This window comes from Gorilla gorilla, chromosome 8 (genome assembly GCF_029281585.2).
Source record: "Gorilla gorilla gorilla isolate KB3781 chromosome 8, NHGRI_mGorGor1-v2.1_pri, whole genome shotgun sequence".
Classification (NCBI taxonomy): Eukaryota; Metazoa; Chordata; class Mammalia; order Primates; family Hominidae; genus Gorilla; species Gorilla gorilla.
In genome coordinates this window covers 127,747,961-127,766,587 of record NC_073232.2, presented here as the reverse complement: position 1 = coordinate 127,766,587, position 18,627 = coordinate 127,747,961, and the positions used below count along the sequence as shown (strand labels likewise).

General features: G+C 32.5%; 1 protein-coding gene across 4 annotated transcripts in view; it reads right to left on the bottom strand.

Annotated features, from left to right (window-relative positions):
- Positions 1-18,627, bottom strand: part of ATRNL1 (attractin like 1) — an 853,221-nt gene that overhangs the window by 478,808 nt on the left and 355,786 nt on the right. For all 4 annotated transcript variants that reach the window (XM_019035499.4, XM_055353888.2, XM_055353889.2 and 1 more), the window contains 3 exons: positions 9,295-9,389; positions 4,080-4,158; positions 2,003-2,160 (listed from right to left, as the gene is read on the bottom strand). In XM_019035499.4, the coding sequence (XP_018891044.1) occupies positions 2,003-2,160; positions 4,080-4,158; positions 9,295-9,389 (332 nt within the window). The remainder of the gene's footprint in view (positions 1-2,002; positions 2,161-4,079; positions 4,159-9,294; positions 9,390-18,627) is intronic.

Genomic DNA, 18,627 nt, shown 5'->3' with positions numbered 1-18,627 from the left:
TCTCAGAGATACAGCTGCACTCTCACATTCTTTACAACGTTATTTCCAATAGCCAAGATACAGAAGCAAGCTGTGTCCATGGATAGATGAAAGCATAAAGAAATTGTGATTTATATCTATATGTTTCATATTCATAATATGTATATATTTATATACTTACATACACACACATAACAATGGAATATTATTCAGCCTTTAAAAAGCAGGAAATCTTGCTATTTGTGACAACATAGAAGAAACTGAAGGACATGATGCTAAATAAACAAGTCAGTCACAAAAAGACAAATATTGCATGATATCACTTATAGGTGGAATCTAAAAAACTTATGAACTTATTGAAAGGGAATACAATGATGGCTGCCAGTATTTAAAATCATAATTAAAATAATTTTACTGTGTTTTGTATAATATTATAATTTAAAGTTTATTCTAGTCTTATAAATAAACACATATATTAATACTTCTATGCTTTAATATAACATATTCCATAGGCATAATGAGTTTAATAAAGAGGAGAAATTAGGCCTACGTATCTTGTCCATCTCAATTATTTTCCACACTGTATTATTTTGAGAGAGTGGAGTATTTCAACCTCGTTACACAAATTTTGATTTTGCTTCCAAAAGAATAAGTTCTCAAAAACACCCAATTTAGAAAGTTAATTCCTAACGATTAAGTATTCAAAAACATTCTAAAATAACTATGTAATTTTTTTCAAAAGTATATAAACAAGAAATAAGGATAGGAAGCAATTTAAAATATAATCATATCAATTTTAATAACTAATTACTAAGTGCTATAGATGAACCCTTTTCCCTTTCAATCATAATTGAATAAATGAAGTGAAATTTGATAAATATTTCTCTATGAATCTTAGGAAATAAAGTTACACATCCTTAATGTTAAAATTTTAAAAACAAATGTTTATGGCATTTTTCTGACAGTACCAGCATCTAAATCAATCACTATACAATGAAGAAGTAAATTTCTCAAATTAATTCTCAAAAGTGAACTGAATAGTAATTTATACTCATATTTCCTGAACAGTTGAATAATTTCCATAATTTAAGTGTTACATCAACCTTAAAAATAAGAAGAAAAATTTTTTTCAGCAAACATATGATTTTAAAAATCACTCATTCTTTCCACAAATCACATAGAAATTAATATAAATAAAACCTGCAAACATTTCTAGTTACAGAGCATATGCCATAATTTACTAATATATAGGGAAGGGATGATCTGAAAATCTTTAAAAGATTTTAAAACATAAAAGCCATGAACAAGGATTGATATATATAAGCTATTCGAATAACTAATGTAAATTCAATCTAATCAATCAGTTGTAAAGGAATGAACAAATCCCAGCATCCCAATAGATAGGCTTTTCTTTCAGGAAAACATAAATTAAGAACACAAACCTTGACTATAAGATAGAAAGAATATTCCAATTCTTTCCTAGAAGTAAATCTGACGTCTTAATTAGACTACCTCTAACTATAACAAAAATGAAATGTAAAACACACATGTAGTACAGATTAGGAAATTAATGATGAGAGGTAATTACTTAAAGAGGTAACTGAAATACAGCTAACTCAAAATCTTTAATGAAAGATCAGATTATTTTCAGAATGTGCTAAAGTAAAAATAAGACTACTCAAACGGAAAATAATTTCAAGTGGGGTTATATGAGAACAGTATTTATTTAACCCTCAGTTAAAGTATATAATTAATCATAAAACCAAAACATTTCAGTTGGCTGCATTGCTTAGTACATGATAATCACTGAAAAATTTAAGTATAGAGTTTGTTGGTTCCATGAGGGTTTTTACAGAGAAATTCATCATCACAGACATTCGCAGACCTTTATTTATCAAACGTCAATGCATGTTTTTGTATTAGTCAAGTCAGGAAATGTACATATATCATCACTTTGGACAAAAGCACCATTCTTTTCTTAATGATATTATGGTCATTAGAAGTAAATACTCTTAACACTTACCTGTATTTTAATAGGCCAGGAAAAGTTGCTGACGTACACATAGAATGTAATGTTAGGATTGCTTCTAAAGTTAAATTTTTCATAGGAAAAACTATCTCTGTATTCCTTTATATTATTCTTGGAAACTATAGGAGTCTCTTCCCCAGATATTGTTCCAGCTAAAATGTAAATAATTTAAATAATTAATATTAGGAAATATCTTTATGAATTTAAAAACGCATATTATAGTTTTTTATAATTGCTCTTATAAAAATAATTATCAAAATATACTGTTTATAATTTTGAATGAAGGAAAATAAGTTTGCCATAAATATAATGGAAATAAATTTAGTATAAAAATTATTTTTAAAAATGCTACCACTGATTAAGTGCTATGTACTAGGCATTAGCTTAGAGACTTTATATTCTTTTTTAAAACCAATAATATCTCAGAAGTATTATCACCTCCATTTTTCAGATTTCAACCTGAGCCTCAGAAAGATTAAAGCATTTGCCCCAAGTTTATAGCTACTAAGCAGTTGGAACTCAGCTATATGTGGCTGTAGAAACTGTGCTCATTCTGTTTACAGTGCCACAGAGCATTTAAAAAGAAATCAGACCATATTTTTGTGCGTCTCAATCCAAGTAAAAAATGGGAAAAAATCCATTTATTTGTCTTACCACAAATTGAACCATCATTGCTTTAAATAAATTGGGTGGAGGCCACAATTTAAAACATGAGCTAAATGCTCAATTGGTTAAACACATATTGAGTGCTGAATAAATATTTACTGAAGTTAATAAAATAGAACAAAGCATTTCCAACAATCTTAGCAATACTTTCACCTTAATCAATAGTAAAAATAATTAGAATTAGTATACTGCGTAATTGAATTTTTAACTAACCACTTATTCCATAATCACCTTGTGTACATTTATTAAATGCAGATTCCATGACTTCATCTCCAAATCTGATAAATAAAAATTTCTGAGATTTGGTCTGGGAATCTGAAAGAACAAGTGATGTCTTGCATACTAAAATTATTGTTCTAAAGTGATTAGAAATGTATTATAGACATTTTTGTAGACACTTTTTTAAACCCTTAAAGTTTTCTTACTGGTCAGAAATAACTATCAAATTAACAGTACAAGTTATTACGAATTTTTCCTTAATGAAACCCATAGTGCCAACATTTTACTGTATGTTTGGCACTAATAGTAACAAAATGCCTATTTGCCTGAATTTTCATTTTTTGAATGCAATATATAAATTTGGGAATTGCAAAAGAGCTCTTAATTCTTGAATTCTATGTATCCATAATATTCTACATATTAAAATAGCATAATGATTTAATTTTCAGAAATCAAATATAAATTTCTAAGAATCCATAAATTTTCTATAAAAAAGAAACAATTTCCAGCACATTTATGCAACAGTATACCTTTGATACAGAAAATAGATACCAATAAAATTTTTAGAATAAAAGTAAAAATAAAATTAAAGTAAGAATACATTTCATAATTCAACATAAAAATCTGAACAGCTTCTCAGATATACTTTTTAAGTCAGTAATTTAAATGTATTAACCTTATTATGAAAGACATATTACGTATCAGTTTTTTAACCCCTCTGAGCACTGAAGCTGACAAGAGGGGTTATATTTTCTAAGCTTGACAGTAAAGATGTTTACTGTAATCAGCATGTACAGAAGAATTTCATTGTTTTATATAAATATTAAGGTTAATAATTAAATTTATAGTTTTAATAGTGAATCAATAATTGAAATTTCAGTCTCTTTAGTCATTAAAGAAGCAATTTATCTTAATTAAAATCACATTTTATAACACTGCCACTTAAAAATTTAATTTAGTGTATAATATTTGTTACCAATCTAATTTTAATTGAATAAAGGAGAAAGTTAACAAAATAATGAAGCTCTATTCATTTTTCTACTTATTATTTTTACCAGTAACAGCAAAATAATTCTGGCATATAACATTTTTAAAATTTCAAACATTTAACTAACAGTAGATCATGTTAGAACAACTTCCAGATAGGAACACATGTAAAAGAGATATGACATCAACATTTTTTTACCTGTTGAACCGACAGACCACGTAATGTTGAGATTAAAGTTGTTTGATGCATTAATTGATATATCCAGATTTTTGTTCGACTACCAGAAAAGAAAATATTAAGGTTAAAAAACAAAAATTACACTAGATATATATGATTTAGTCTACTGATTTAATTATGTCTGTTTTATTCCTTAAACTCTATAGATTTTGTAAATATTCAGCTGAATATATGTAGATGCCATTTATACATTTTAATGAAGAAAGTGTGTAATAAATTCAAAGGTAGATATCAAGTTCCTCATTTATCTTCTCTATTATAATTTGGTCTTTTGTATGTAAGCCAGAGGCTCCTGTAATTTAATATTTTTATTTGGATTCTCTTTGCTTAGCTGTAGACTAAACTTAGTTTAAATTTGATATTTGTATTTTGATTCTTTTTGCTAGGTTTAAATGAAACAGGTTTGGATTAGTCCCAAGCAATTTTATAACAATATAAGATTTTTTTTAAAAAGACTTCTTCTTAGGTGTATATTTTTATTATTAAACCCATATTTTCTAGTGGGAAAAATAACATAACCTAAAACTTTCAGGTAAAAATGATGAACCTACTCCAAAAAAACAGCAGATCACATTGTTTACACAGTTATAGAGAGGAACACTGAGAATTTAATTTTATGCCACTCAACCCGCTTTTTGTCATTCATTAGTGGAGTACAGACTCTTTCCATTTAATTTCAGGAAAATATGCCTAAGAGATTTCTTTAAATGTTATTTGTGATTTTCTTACTCCAAGAGGTAAGAAGCAGAAAGTAGGTATATTTACAACTATTTGTTCCTGTGGAAAGGCAAAGAATGATAGTCATAATGGGTAAGTTTAGCTTCAGGTACTGAGTGTATTATGCTTTATTTTAAATATTCTCTATAAAGACTTGTAGAAAATTCTATACTTCTAAGATCTAGCTAATGAAACGGAGTAAGAGAGATAGAGAATATATTAATTCCTTCGTTTTACTATTTTTCTAAATATGATAAAGCAGGTAAGCCAATAGAAAATATATTCCCAATTTTCTAAGTGGCTCTTAGGAGAAAGTAAATATGGAAGCAACTAAATTCCCCTTTTCTGCTATAACAGTCTTAGGGGAAAACTGACAAGGAAAATGGCCTTTCCCTGATGAATAGCAGGAAAAATAAGGAACATCATAAAAAGCAAAGGCTGCTGGATGACGTGTGATGGCCATCCCATTTGACAGACGTATAAGCCCCAATCTTATACCTCCAAATAACATCTACTCTTAATGATTTCCCTACATGGAAGAACAGCTTAGTCTCTATGAAGAACTCTTAACAGTGTTCCATATCCATCGAATGATATTGTCACAGTTTCCAGGAGGCAAATAAGATTTCAAAAAGAATGATCATCTTGAAAGAGCATGTAAAATAAAATTTGTTATAATAAGGTTGAGTGATTGTCATGCATATTTTTGGAGTAGTACATAGTAATATTGTGGAGAAAGCATCTGAGAATTTGAAGTAGTCAAAGAAAAATAAAACCTTGGATTTTAAATACATAGAGTAAATCAGAAGGCTATTATATTATGCATAATAGTGATATTCATAAATGCCCATGAATATAAGGAGGAAGTTAACTTCCTTCTTATTTTCTATTGATTATCAATTAATACTGAATTCTATTGACAAGCTGTTAGGAACCCTTCTGCAGTACATGCCACAAAACTGTCAAACATATTGAGATTTTCCTATTTCTTTTAAGATATAAGTGAACACAGAGTTGGCATAGATTCAATGGAAGCCCAGAAAAATAATTGAGTAACTCTTTGACTGTAGCAATAAATGCAGAATACTTTTATGTCAGCATGCAGACAGGGACAATTCAATAGATTATGTTGTTCAGTTGTGGTATACAAAATATACTTCCAAATATACACAATGTAGTCCTAAGGAAAATCCAGATATCAAAGGTAGATATCTGGTAGCAAATGTTGATTTATGTCATCATAATAAAGTAACCAGACTTGAATCCAATAACAGTTTCATATACAGTAAATCATTTTCATGAAGCAGTGAAAAGAATTAGTGAGGAGTCAGATAACCTTAGATTGAAATTTCAGGTCTTTAATGTACAGACTGATTGATTAGGGGGAAATTACTTTTCCTTTCCAAAAATCATTTTTCTAATCTCTAAAATGGGGATGTAATTACTTCCCTCAAGAAGCTCTTGTGAGCATTAAATGAAATAATTTCTGGAAAAAAACTTTGGTTTCAGCCCATAGTGCTTATAATTGTAGTGTTATCGTTATTAGGTATAGTGACAGGGTATATTCTTTTTCTTCTCTTTCTTCATCTTCATCTTCACCCAGAGGACTGGGAACTCAAAAAAAGGACATGCTCTGAGGAGTGGATTTTTTTTACTATTAATGAAACGGATACAAAAAGTCACTTTTTTATGAAAGTAAAGGATGGTGAAATCAGTGTACCCTTAAGGAGGCTTAAATCTTTGTTTTCTCTTGAAATTGTCTCTTAATTACGTGTACCTTATGCTGGATGAGATTAATATGAGCATAACTGTTGTCGCTAAAAGGTCACACAAAATTTCCAATTGATATTTTAAAAACCTATAAAACTCTTTTTGAATTTTTAGTTCATTCTCTATCAATTCCAAGTTTAGGCAATGCTGAATTATATGGTACCATAACTAAAGCCATATAAAAAGCATTTAGGATTTAAAAAGCTGTACTGAAAAAGTGACACTGTAGTTATTCCAGTAAGTGATAAAATCAGTGATTTAGAACATTGTTTGTTAGATATGGATAAGTTTGGCAAAATAATGTTATACAGAAACCTATTCAGAAATTGTTCACATGAAAGCACTGGCTAGAAGTGATGGATAGCGAGTTAAAATTAAATCTGTTTTTCAAAATGTAGGAAATGTATAAATAATTATCTACTTTTTATTATTATTTTCTTATAGAATAAGAAGCCTTGGCCAATAATACATAATAATTTCTGAGATTATTCCCAGGTGAATATATCTTTAATTAAAGAGGGTTACACAAAATGGTATTATAAGCATTCTTAGTGATGCCTCTCATGACAGTTATGCATCGTTAAGCTTCACAGAACACTTTTCTGGTTTCTTGGCTTCAATTGGACAAGATAGTAGAAAGTAAAACAAAGCTGGGACATTGGAAAGCACTTGGGATTGCTGGAAATTGAAGGAGAAAATGGCAAAAAAGACAAGCAAACTAGAATTGTGGCTAATCTGGACATAAGCGTATGACACTATGGACAATACTGTGGAGGAATATTATTCACTCTCACATTTTGAGTCAGATATCTCTCTTACATCAAATTTCTTAGATCTTCAAAGAACCCCACAGGTTTGGAATTACTATTAATCAAGAAGCTAAAGGTAAAGAATGACCTCCGATACATGCTACAACATGGACGAACCTTGGAAACACTATGCTAAATGAAATAAGCCAGATAAAAAAGGACAAATGATTACATTTATATGAGGTACCTAGAGTAAGCCAATTAATACAGGCAGAGAGTAGAATAAAGATACCAGGGGCTGCAGAGAAGTGTGGAATGAGGCATTATTGTTTAATAATCACAGAGTTTCTGTTAGGGATAATGAAAATGTGGATGATGGTGATGATTGCACCACACTGTAAATATACTTAATGCCACTGAATTACATACCTAAAATTATTTAAATAAATGTTATTTTATGTCTATTTTACTACAATAAAAAGTCAATGGTAATTATAATGCAAGTATAAAAACTTTATCACATTGATAAATGTAGTTTCTGAGATTGTTAATATATCTATATAGAAACAGATAATCAGTGAAGGATGGCTTGTATTTGAAACAAAATATCTTTAAAATCATTATTTAAAAGTCAAAACTTTAAATGTATTCCCCAAGAATACAGTCATTCATAAAGTCTAGGGAATAAATAGTAACATAAAATGTAAAATGAACTGTTCTTTTTTTTGGTGATGGGGGAGACAGAATGCTATTTTACTGGAAAAGAAAAATTTAAGAAATTATATTAGTTGTCAGCAAGTCCAGTGAACTACGTTAAAAGGAAAGAAGTTGCAAAATATCATAGTATTAATATATTTAGACATTTCACCTACTTGAAAAACCATTAAATATATGATATGGATTTAACATATCATTTAACAATATGGATGATTCATAATAATAATATATATATTTAACATAACTTCATTTCAAATGTATGAGTGTTAGTTTTAAAAGAACTAAAATTCAACCCAAATAAACCCTATGGTTGATATTTCCATTCTCAGGATTTTCAAATTAATAAAGTCTCAGATGGATAGCAAAATATGTGTGTTATTTCAACACAACCTAAGAGTCTTTACCTGAATTGATGGATTGAAATTAAAATTCACAATGAATCTTTCATATATTTAAACTTCAAAAGCTTATACAATGTATCAGTGATGTGGTAATTTCATTAAAGGTGCCATCATTCATATGACTCAGATAAACTACTGACTGAGAAAAAAGACAAATCATATTACTGTGGAATGGTATAAAGGAAAGTAAAATATATTTAATATAGTATGCTTTGAATTCATTAGTTTTATTTATTTATTTTTTTTTTGAGATGGAGTCTCACTCTGTCGCCAGGCTGGAGTGCAGTGGCGTAATCTCGGTTCACTGCAACCTCCACCTCCTGGGTTCAAGCAAATCTCCTGCCTCAGCCTCCTCAGTAGCTGGGACTATAGGCATGCACCATCATGCCTAGCTAATTTTTGTATTTTTAGTAGAGATGGGGATTCACCACGTTGGCCAGGATGGTCTCGATCTCTGGGCATCATGATCTGCCCACCTTGGCCTCCAAAAGTGCTGGGATTACAGGCATGAGCCACTGCGCCCGACCGAGTTTTATTTTTAAATAAGAACAGTCCGTGCTTGTATAATTATAGGCATAAATTTTGTTACAAGATATATAAAGTGACAAATTATATTTAATTTAAAATATAGGGCTATTTGCAAAATCTGAAATATCAAATTCACAAATTATTGAATCACGAAGAGAGAAAAAATTAATAGGATTAGTAGTTTCTACAAAGGCCCTACAATGTGATAATTCTGAGAAGAGGTAAAATCAAATGAAATACGAAAAAAAGTTGTGTCCAATAATTATACTTTAAAAGATAACAATCTTTCCTCACCTGTTCTGGGTTTGCTATAAAGTTTATGGCAGTATGGTGGCGATCATCTTCCTGTAATAAGCTGAAGGTAAATTGATAATCAATCAAAAGGCTGTCTGTAGGGAGGAAAAAAAGTACAATCCTGATATGTACTTTAAAAACTGTCTAAAAAGCAAAATTTAGGTTACAATATATTGTACAGATATTAAAAATGATTATTGTTAAATACTAGTGGTATATTTAAGTATAACAAAATACAAATCTTTGTCCTCAATCAACAAAAAGCAAAACATAGTTATGGAAGAAGTACTAATTCCTTAAAAATTTTATTTATTATTTCTGATGCTATTACAAAGTTAAAACATTATAGACATTCTGGAAACTATACAAAAGTAAGTGAATAAAATAAACATTATCTATAATTTTATAACTAGAAGGAAATACAGTTAACATTTTGGTGCATTTTATTCCAGTTAGAATTCTGTAGCTGTAAAGATAGACATTTTCATAAAAACTTTGTAACTTTCACAAACTCAAAATTCTTTGAAAACATGAAGTTTGATAGCTAAATAATATTTCTCATATAATGTATTTATTTGTTTTTCCATTGTGTTCACTTCTACTTTTAGTAATTTTAAAATGATTCTATGATAAACATCATTTTACAGATATGACCTTTATTCACAATGATACAAGGAATTCTGGGAAAAGATATTTTTAATTTTGTCCATACATAATGCTGGAACCAAGGTGAAACATTTAAATGTCATAAGTCATGAGTGGCTATGCATATTACATGAAGGTGATGTATTGCTAATAACATTAAACTGCTACTTTTATAAAAATTATTTCCAATTATTTTAAATAAATATAGATTACTTCTGTCTTTTGGATACATACCTTTCATATTATACCCTTAACCATTAAAAATTATTAATATAGAACATACAGATTAAATTACATTAACTAAATTTATTTTTAAAACTATTAAGGCATTATTCGTATGCTTACTTGTATACTTTATAAGATTCACCCTATATATTTATTGTATAATTTAGTGTAAGGCAATATTTTGTATAAGAATTTATAGGTATCCTTATATCTGATAATGAGAATTATGCAGTAGGTCATAGTTCCAATTTTCATCTGACTGCCAAAAAATTGCAGAGGAAAATTCAATGTGCCAGTGTTCTAGGCCCTAGAGATACAATAAAAAAATAAAAATTTCTGTCCTCTTGCAAGTAATACTCTACTGAATGAACATCAGTCTTTTGGAGAAGAATAAACCAGTGAAGAGGAGGGAGATACTGTTAGGTAGGAGTATGCTTCCAGCTTTCAGAAGAAACATTTAGAGAATTGAGATAGTAAGAGAATAAGCCATGGAGTTTACCAGAAAAAAATATTCCAGGCAGAGAGGACAAGTACAGAAACCTCAAAGCAAAAGCAAGCCTTAACTGTGATTCTCGTAAAGCCTGTGCCAGTAATACAGGCAGGAGGTAATGGAGGCCAGGGTAACAGCAGTGAAGGCCACAGGAAGTGGTCAAATACAGGGAATGTATTTTGAAGGTACAGCAAACAGGATTAGCTAAATAAAAGAATGCAGCCTTTGTAAGAAAGAAAGGCAAAGTTTTATTTGTTTTTTTTAATTTTTTCCTAAGACCAAGCAAAAATCACCATTAACTTAAATGGAGAATAGGTTTGACTGCGATGGAACTTGGGGAAATAATTAGGAGCTTAATTTTAAAGATATTAAGTTAGAGAAATTTATTGAATAGCCAGATGTTAAGTCAAGCTCAGGAGCATGCGTAGTAGATAACAATTTGTAAGTTATCAGAAATTACATGGGATTGAAAGCCAGGAAGGCAGGAAATCGTCTTCGTAGATAGACAAGAGGTCCAAGAGATTAGCCCTGAGGCAGACCAATGTTAAATAATCAGAGCCTGAAGAGAAACTGGCAAAGGAGACTGAGAAATGGCTACTCCAGGAGAGAAAAAGAAACCCAGAATTTAGTGCTATAGACATCAAGTAAATACAATGTTTAAAAGACTGAGTAGTGATCACCTTGGACAAATGCAGCTGAGTGAGATTCAAAAGTTATCGGGGGACCTGCCCCAATAATCACTTAGGTTCTTTTCTATTTTCCCAAGCGTCGGCTGGCTTGAGAAATAAAGGGACAGAGTACAAAAGAGAGAAATTTTAAAGCTGGGTGTCTGGGGGAGACATCACACGTTGGTAGGATCCGTGATGCCCCACGAGCCACAAAAACCAGCAAGTTTTTATTAGGGAGTTTCAAAAGGGGAGGGAGTATACGAATAGGTGTGGGTGACAGACATCAAGTACTTAACAGAGTAATAGAATATCACAAGGCAAGTGGAGGCAGGGCGAGATCACAGGACCACAGGACCGAGGCGAAATTAAAATTGCTAATGAAGTTTTGGGCACCACTGTCATTGATAACATCTTATCAGGAGACAGGGTGAGATCAACCAGTCTGACCAAAATTTATTAGGTGGGAATTTCCCCTTCCTAATAAGCCTGGGAGTGCTATGGGAGACTGGAGTTTATTTCACCTCTGCAATCTCAACCATAAGAGACAGGTACGCCCCAGGAGGGCATTCAGAGACCTACCCCTAGGTGCGCATTCTCTTTCTCAGGGACTTTCCATGCTGAGAAAAAGAATTCAGCGATATTTCTCCCATTTGCTTTTGAAAGAAGAGAAATATGGCTCTGTTCTGCCCGGCTCACTGGCGGTCAGAGTTTAAGGTTATCTCTCATATTCCCTGAACAATTGCTGTTATTCTGTTCTTTTTTCAGGGTGCCCACATTTCATATTGCTCAAACACACATGCTGTACAATTTGTGTAGTTAACGCAATTATTACAGGGTCCTGAGATGATACACATCCTTCTTGGCTGACAGGATTAAGAGATTAAAGCAAAGACAGGCATAGGAAATCACAAGGGTATTGACTGGGGAAGTGATAAGTGTCCATGAAATCTTTACAATTTATGTTTAGAGATTGCAGTAAAGACAGGCATAAGAAATTACAAAAGTATTAATTTGGGGAACTAATAAATGTCCATAAAATCTTCACAACCCATATTCTTCTGCCATGGCTTCAGCCGGTCCCTCCATTTGGGGTCCCTGACTTCCCACAACAAAAAGTAGGGCTGCAGTCTTGAGAAAGAGAATATCTATTTAGAATGAAGAAAAAAATATCACGAAGGAAAAGCAAGCACTTCAAAACTATTTCCACAAATTTGTCTGCTCAAGCATCTTTATTTTTTCAAGACTGCAACTAAGCATTAAGAAGTCAGGAAATAAATGCCCTTTTGGAGGTAGGAACTGGGAGACTTCAGACCCTGGACAGTCCTGAGTAAAGGCTGTAATGCCCCAGACCTACAGACATTTTTCTGTCTATATAGACTCCACCATCTGCCACAAATATGCCCAACCACATTCTTGGCCAGGCATTCAAGCATGATTTTCTCTCTTCTTATATTTAATAGAGTTGAAAATACTAGATCAGTATGAAGTATCTTGTGTATGGTAATGATCAATCCTAATGTCAATCAGGCTAAAAATACAAAGCTGAGATCTAGAACAAAATTAGTAGGAGTATTAATCAATCCAAGTGTCTAATAAGAATACCAATGAATGAATGTGCACTACTATAAAGAAAGAAAATTTAGACTTCTACACAAAATGTTTCCTTTTAAAGCTGCTTAGAATGAAAGTACTCCAGAAACCAACTACACAATTTTCCACTTAACTAGGAGATATATTTCTCCTCAGAATTTCAAAAATCATGATGGTGTGTTTGGTTATGAATGGAAAATTTACCTGGCACTTAAACATGTAACTTAATGCTGAAATATGCTCTGAACTTCTTAGCTAAGTAGGGTACAGGATATAAAACTTTAAAATTTAAAACATGTCTCAAGTTTATCCATAAATGTACATAACTTGAAAATAAATTTTTATGCTGCATTAATGAACTACTCTATTATGGTATAAAGAAATTACAACATGATTGACTATAAATCAATTCAAATAATTTATTGCTTTATTGATAAATACAGAGAAATGAAAAATTAGCATGAAGAATAAGTATGATCAAGACACGTAAGAAAACTTCAGTTTTAGATTGGGGAAATAACACATTTTATGCCAATTGGAAAAAAATTATTAGAAAAGGAAAAATTGCAAAGAGAGGAGAGGGAGGAGGAATTTGGAACTATTCCCTGAGGTAGGTAAAAGGTGATGAGATCTTGTGAAAAAAACATAAAGACTGAATATACACAACATGCAGAGAGGAGATGATACTGAACAGAGAGCAGGGAGGGAAATGTGGTGGCGGGATCATTTGGAAGCTCCCTTTAGATTGCTTCCATTTTCTCAATAAAATCAGAAAGGCCATCAGCTGAGAAAGAGAATGGAGGATGAGGGGTTGGGAAATGTGCAGGCAGAGAAAAGATCTAAAATAGTCATTAAAAAGAGGGAAAGTAAATAGACTGAGGAAATATAGTATTTGTAGTGACAGGAGACAGACAAATTCCTAGGTGGACAGGGACAGGTCCCCGGTGAAAGCCAACCTTCAAGCCAAAGACAGCCTAAAGCCTGAAAAATTGAACTGCCAGTTCTGGATAGAGTCCACAACCAGAGTGAGAACTTCTATCGCCAACCTACCCACTCTCTCGATTGGTTCCTGGTGTATGATGCCTTTTAACTAATTGAATGCTGCTTTTTCCAAGACCATCTATGGACCAATTAGCAAGTACCAGCCTGCCCCCATTTTAAGCCCATAAAAACCCCAGACTCAGCCTCACAGAGGGCTACCCACTTTCAGGGTCCCTCTCTCCACTGAGAGCTTGAGAGCTTGCCTTCTGTTGCTCAACAAAATTATTTTCTGCCTTACTCACTCTCTGGTGTCCACGTACCTTATTCCTCTTGGTCACGAGACAAGAACCCAGAACTCACTAAGCTGTGGGTGGTGGAAACAAAAGACCTGTAACCCTCCCATTCACCAAACTGCAGATGGTAGGAACAAAAGAGCTGTAACACTTCATTCCACTTGCTGAACAATGGGAGCAAAAAAGTCATTGCACACCATTCCTTCCTGCTCACCAAACAACGGCAGCAAAAAAGCCACTGGATGCCACTCCCTCCCACTTGCTGAACTACAGGAATGAAGAAGCTGAAACAGTATGAGATTGGTGAGCATGCATCTGAAGTGAGACTGATCAGTATATTCGTATGTTTTTCTACAGTAGAGTGTTCAAAAAAAGCTTAGAAATTAGTTGATGTTGTATTAGAGTTTTGTCTGCGGATAGAGGATGAAGTAAAGACAGGGCAACGAAGTTGAGAATATATTCATTAGAGAGTATTATATATATTACTATTCAAAAATTTATTTTTTTATTATTATACTTAAAGTTCTGGGATACATGTACAGAATGTGCAGGTTTGTAACATAGGTATACATGTGCCATGGTAGTTTGCTGCATCCATCAACCTGTCATCTGTATTAGGTATTTCTCCTAACGCTATTCTTTGCCTTACCCGTCACCCCATGACAGGCCCTGGTGTGTGATGTTCCCCTCCCTGTGCCCATATGTTCTCATTGTTCAACTCCCACTTATGAGTGAGAACATGCAGTGTTTGGTTTTCTGTTCTTGTGTTAGTTTGCTAAGAATGATGGTTTCCAGCTTCATCCATGTACCTGCAAAGGGCATGAACTCATTCTTTATTATGGCTGCATAATATTCCATGGTGTATATGTGCCACATCTTCTTTGTCCAGTCTAACATAATGGGAATTTGGGTTGGTTCCAAGCCTTTGCTATTGTGAATAATGCTGCAATAAACATATGTGTGCATGTGTCTTTATAGTAGTATGATTTATAATTTTGAGGGTATATACCCAGTAATGGGATTGCTAGGTCAAATGGTATTTCTAGATTTAGATCCTTGAGGAATTGCCACACTGTCTTTCACAATGGTTGAACTAATTTACACTCCCACCAACAATGCAAAAGCATTCCTATTTCTCCACATCCTCTCCAGCATCTGTTGTTTCCTGACTTTTTAATGATCATCATTCTAACTGGTGTGAGATAGTGTCTCATTGTGGTTTTGATTTGCATTTCTCTAATCACCAGTGATGATGAGCTTTTTTTCATATTTTTGGTGGCCACAGAAACATCTTCTGTGAGAAGTGTCTGTTCATATCCTTTGCCCACTTTTTGATGGGGTTGTTTGATTTTTTCTTGTAAATTTGTTTAAATTCCTTGTAGATTCTGGATATTAGCCCTTTGTCAGATGGATAGATTGCAAAAATTTTCTCCCATTCTGTAGGCTGCCTGTTCACTCTGGTGATAGTTTCTTTTGTTGTGCAGAAGCTCTTTGGTTTAATTAGATCCCATTAGTCAATTTTGACTTTTGTTGCTATTGCTTTTGGTGTTTTAGTCATGAACTCCTTGCCCAAGCCTATGTCCTGAATGGTATTGCCTAGGTTTTCTTCTAGGGATTTTATGGTTATAGGTCTTACTTTAAATATTTAATCCTTCTTGAGTTAATTTTTGCATAAGGTGTAAGGAAGGGGTCCAGTTTCAGTTTTCTGCATATGGCTAGCCAGTTTCCCCAACACCATTTATTACATAGGGAATCCTTTCCTCATTGCTTGTTTCTGTCAGGTTTGTCAAAGATCAGATGGTTGTAGATGTGTGGTATTATTTCTGAGGCCTCTGTTCTGTTCCATTGGTCTACCAAGCCAAGTTCAACAACACATTAAAAGGACCACACCCCATGATCAAGTAGGCTTTATCTCTGAGATACAAGGATGGTTCAACATATACAAATCAATAAATGTGATACACTACATTAACAGAATGAAGGATAAAAATTATGTTATCATCAATAGATGCAGAAAAACATCTGACAAAGTTCAATACCCTTTCATGATAAAAAATACTGAACAACTAGGTATAGGAGAAAATTAACACAACAGAGACCATATGTGAATAGCCCACAGCTAATACCATATGCAATGATAAAAAGCTGTAAGTATTCCTTCTATGTTCCAGAACAAGGAAGGGATGTCCACTCTCACCATTTCTATTCAAGACAGTATTGGAAGTAAGGTCCAGAGCAATTAGGCAAGAAAAACAAAAGGTATTTAAATCAGAAAGAAAAAGTAATCTCTGTTTGCTGATGATATATTATATAGATAAAAAACTAAAGGCTCCACACATATGCACACACAAACACAAAAATCTGTTAGAACAAATAAATTCAACAGTGTTGCAGGATACAAAATCAACATACAAAAATCTGTTGCATTGCTATACACTAGCAATGAACTATCTGAAAAAGATATTAAAGAAAACATTCCTACAATGGCATCAAAAGAAATAAAATACTTATAAATAAACTTAACCAAAGAGAATAAAGACTTGAACATTAAAAACTATAAAACATTGACAAAAGAAATTAAACACAAATAAATAATATGACATCCCATATTCATGGATTGGAAAAATTAATATGGTTAAAATGCCCATGCTACTAAAAGTGATCTACAGGTTCACCGCAAATCCTGTCAAAATCCCAGTGCCTTTTTTTACATATATAGAAAGAAAAAACTCCTAAAATTCATATGGAACCACCAAATAACCCAAATAGTCAAAATGATTCTGACCAAGAAGAAAAAAGGCTGGAGGTATCATACCCCTGATTTCAAAATATATTACAAGGCTATAATAATCAAAATAGTTTGATTATCAAACTATTTTGTAATCAAAATAGTCATGATTACTGGCATGAAAAAAGATATATAGATAAATATAACGGGGTAAAGAACCCAGAAATAAACCCGTGCATGTAGAGTTAACTGATCTTCAACAAGGATGCCAAGAACACAATGGGGAAGGGATAGTCTCTTCATTAAATGGTGTTGGGAAAACTGCATATTCACATGTAAAAGAATGAAATTGGACCCTTATACCATACACAGAAATCAATTCAAAGTGGATTAAAGACTTACATGTAAAACCTGAAACCATCAAACTCTTATAAGGAAACAGAAGAAATGCTTATCAACAGAGAACTTCACAATGATTTCTTTTTTTTTCTTTTTTTTTCTTTTTTATTATTATTATACTTTAAGTTTTAGGGTACATGTGCACAATGTGCAGGTTAGTTACATATGTATACATGTGCCATGCTGGTGTGCTGCACCCATTAACTCATCATTTAGCATTAGGTATATCTCCTAATGCTATCCCTCCCCCCTCCCCCCACCCCACAACAGTCCCCAGAGTGTGATGTTCCCCTTCCTGTGTCCATGTGTTCTCATTGTTCAATTCCCACCTATGAGTGAGAACATGCGGTGTTTGGTTTTTTGTCCTTGCGATAGTTTATTGAGAATGATGATTTCCAATTTCATCCATGTCCCTACAAAGGACATGAACTCATCATTTTTTATGGCTGCATAGTACACAATGATTTCTTGAACATACTACCAAAAGCACAGGCAACAAAAGCAAACATTGACAACCGAAATTACATCAGACTAAAAAGTTGAAATTACATCAAACAGCAAAGGCAACAATCAACAAAAGAAAATGGTACAAAATGAGAGAAAATATTTGCAAATCATACATTGGACAAGAGGTAAATATCCAAAACATAAAAAAATCAAACAACTATATATCAGGTAAACAACCCAATTAAAACTGGGCAAAGAGACTGAATAGACATTTCTCTAAAAAACTCTTGTATACTGTTTATGGGAATGCAAATTGGTGCTGCCATTATGAAAAACAGTACGGTGTCCTCTCAAAAAATTAAAAATAGAACTACCATCTGTTCCAGCAATCCCACTTTTAGGTATATACAAATCAAAAGAAACTAAACTCAGGATCTCAAAGTGATATCTAGACTTCTATGTTCCTTATAGCATTATTCTCAATAGACAAGACATGGAAGCAACCTTAGTGTTTGTTGACAGATGACAGATAAAGAAACTGTAGTATATACATACAATTAAATATTGTTCAGCATTAAAAAGGATGGAAATTCTGCCATTTGCAACAACATAGATAGACCTGGAGAACATGATGCTAAGTGAAATAAGCCTGACCAGAAGAACAAATATTGTATTATCCCACATTTATAAGAAATCTAAAATAATCAAATTCATACATGCAGAGAATAGAATGGTGGTTACCAGGTGCTGGGATAGGGAGAAAGAAAAGGAGAAGGGTTACTCAAAGGGTACAAAGCTTCAGTTATGCAAAATGATTAAGCTCTGATGATCTACTATACAGGATAGTACTTATAGTTAACAATACTG